Source organism: Limulus polyphemus, unplaced genomic scaffold, assembly GCF_000517525.1.
Source record: "Limulus polyphemus unplaced genomic scaffold, Limulus_polyphemus-2.1.2 Scaffold4250, whole genome shotgun sequence".
Lineage (NCBI taxonomy): Eukaryota > Metazoa > Arthropoda > Merostomata > Xiphosura > Limulidae > Limulus > Limulus polyphemus.
Genome location: NW_013669860.1, coordinates 39,822 through 42,222, shown reverse-complemented (window position 1 = coordinate 42,222; position 2,401 = coordinate 39,822). Strand labels below are relative to the sequence as shown.

At 29.7% G+C, this 2,401-nt stretch overlaps 1 protein-coding gene across 10 annotated transcripts in view; it reads right to left on the bottom strand.

Annotated features, from left to right (window-relative positions):
- LOC106470852 (single-stranded DNA-binding protein 3-like) overlaps positions 1–2,401 on the bottom strand; it is a 66,672-nt gene that overhangs the window by 39,178 nt on the left and 25,093 nt on the right. For all 10 annotated transcript variants that reach the window (XM_022399494.1, XM_022399491.1, XM_022399488.1 and 7 more), the window contains exon 5: positions 740–781. In XM_022399494.1, coding sequence (XP_022255202.1) covers positions 740–781 — 42 coding nt within the window. The remainder of the gene's footprint in view (positions 1–739; positions 782–2,401) is intronic.

Below are 2,401 nucleotides of genomic sequence, written 5' to 3'. Positions count from 1 at the left end.
TAAATATATATATAAAAAAAAAATATAAATAATAAAAATGCAATGGAGAAAGGAAGGTGAGGATTACTTTTTTTTTTACCAAAGACTCAATACCACTATCTCTAGAAGCTTAATGAAAGTTGAACCATGCCATCCAGTAGCTGGTTTGATAGCACTTGATAACCTGTATATTTAATATAATTGACAGACAATTTTTGTTAATGTGGTAAGCTGCTGGGAAAGAACAGCTGGAACATGCACATAATATATATACAGACATAACTCACAAACATCATGACAAAAACCAAGTGAATGAACTCTGAGCAACTATATTGATGCTAACAGTGGAAGTTTTAAAGGTGTAGAATATTTACTTCACATATTATTTTCTTAAAAAGCTTGTTGCCACCACATATATCTCCAACACTAGGCACACATAATAAAATGTTCACCATGTTTTGACAAAAGTACTAAAAAAACAGTTTTAAATTAGCATATTTAGGTCTTAAATTATTACAGATACTAATATTTATGACCAATAAATTCTGGTGAGAGGTTTAATAACATTCATATATTTATAACAAAGTTGACTATCATTAACTTGTCAATACCTACCATCTGTTGCATGATTTTAAAAGGGAGCGAGGGTTAAACAGACAGCGTATATTGTCTCATAAATATTAATAACAAATCTGCCACCTATATACACAATAATAAAGAGAGCATATTCACTTTATTAAGGTAAAATGCAATAACTTACGTGTGTCATCCCGTTGACCGCATACCCGGAGTTAATAAACCCCTGTAAAAAACACAAGAACAGAACTTTGCTTTTCACTATCTACTGAATAATGCATTTATAGTTCACTGTAGCCCAACACTTAGACCTTCAAACTTGCAGGTACATGAATAAACTCATTTACTTTTGATTATTAAAAAAATAAAGCTACAACAAGATTGTTTAATCAACTGATATTTTAAGCTGAACAAACACATAATTCAATAAGAGTAAGAAAGGAAACCAGAGAGTGAAGGATATTCAGCAAACTGATTACTTCATGTACTAAAGTATTTTTGGCTTTCAAAGAAGCCATCTTTGCTCCAACTTTTTGAATCCAGTAGAACCTGTACAGTTTATATCAAATTAAAAATTAAAATTAAAAACATATTTTTACTTTTATTATAAAAGTTCTTCTCATACTTTAAAACAATAAAACTATTGTCCATAACAAATCCTGATATGTTTGTGTATTTCTTCTAACACCAAACACATTTTTTCTAATGAAAGTTGTTGACAGCAATGATGGTAAACAGCCAAGCTGGAACTGATGAAAGTAAATGGATGCACAGTAATATCTTGTAAACCCTCCAAACTAAAGGCAGTTGCAGCTTGTACATTTGTCCATTTATACAAAAGCAAACATTCAATTTTTTATTATTTCATAGATACTTTAAAGATGTTATGTAAGAACTGATTTGTTTTATATAAAAATTACAATCAAGCTATCTTAAAAATGACAACATCTCACTTTAACTGAGAACATTACCATAAACAGCAGATAGTGAACAGGGTTGAACATAAAATGTACAAGATAAATAAAAAATCAAGAATTTAAAAAGCTGCAAATAAGGATAGTAAAAGAACTAAGCAAACAAGGCTGGAGATACCTTTAACATTATTTACTCAAACTACAAATCCCTATCTTGATTCCACCAAATGTAATTCTAGGTAACAGCATTGAGCCCAAATAGGGGCTTGTAGTTTAGAATTACATTTGTTGGAGTTAAAGTAGGGTTTTGTAGTTTGAGTGAATAATATATATACAGTATTTCAAGCCTTGTTTGCTTACTTTTTTTATGATCCCTACCTATTTGCAGGCTTTCTATTTCCCAATTTTTTTATTTATCTTGTTTGCCGGCTTTTTATATGCTTAACTACGGGCAAAGGATTACTTGATATGGTAGCAAACTTTATACATTGTAATAATAATAAACATAGCTTGTAGCCAGCTGATATGGTTTATAATGATTTACTGTAATTATTGACTACTTAATCACACTAGTTCAAGATAAAAAATGTTCAGCTGCAGCTGGAGATTGTCATGGAGATTTGTTTGAGATAATAGTGAACATTTATAGTTTCTGTATAACTAAATTCTATATATATAATGCACTATACTAAGATACAACCTCGACTAAGCACGTATACATATTTTCCAGTATAAAAGCAGCCTTTTCAAATAAAATATATATGTCTAAAATGTTGCTTTACATAAACCTTCATGTCTTTTAAAGGAATCATTCTATAAATGTGTTTAATAAAATTTAATATTGTGTAGTGATTTTTTTTTTACTCCTTCACTTCTATACATAATATAGGGGTTAGCACCCTAAAGACACCAAATGTTATAGTGTACAAAGC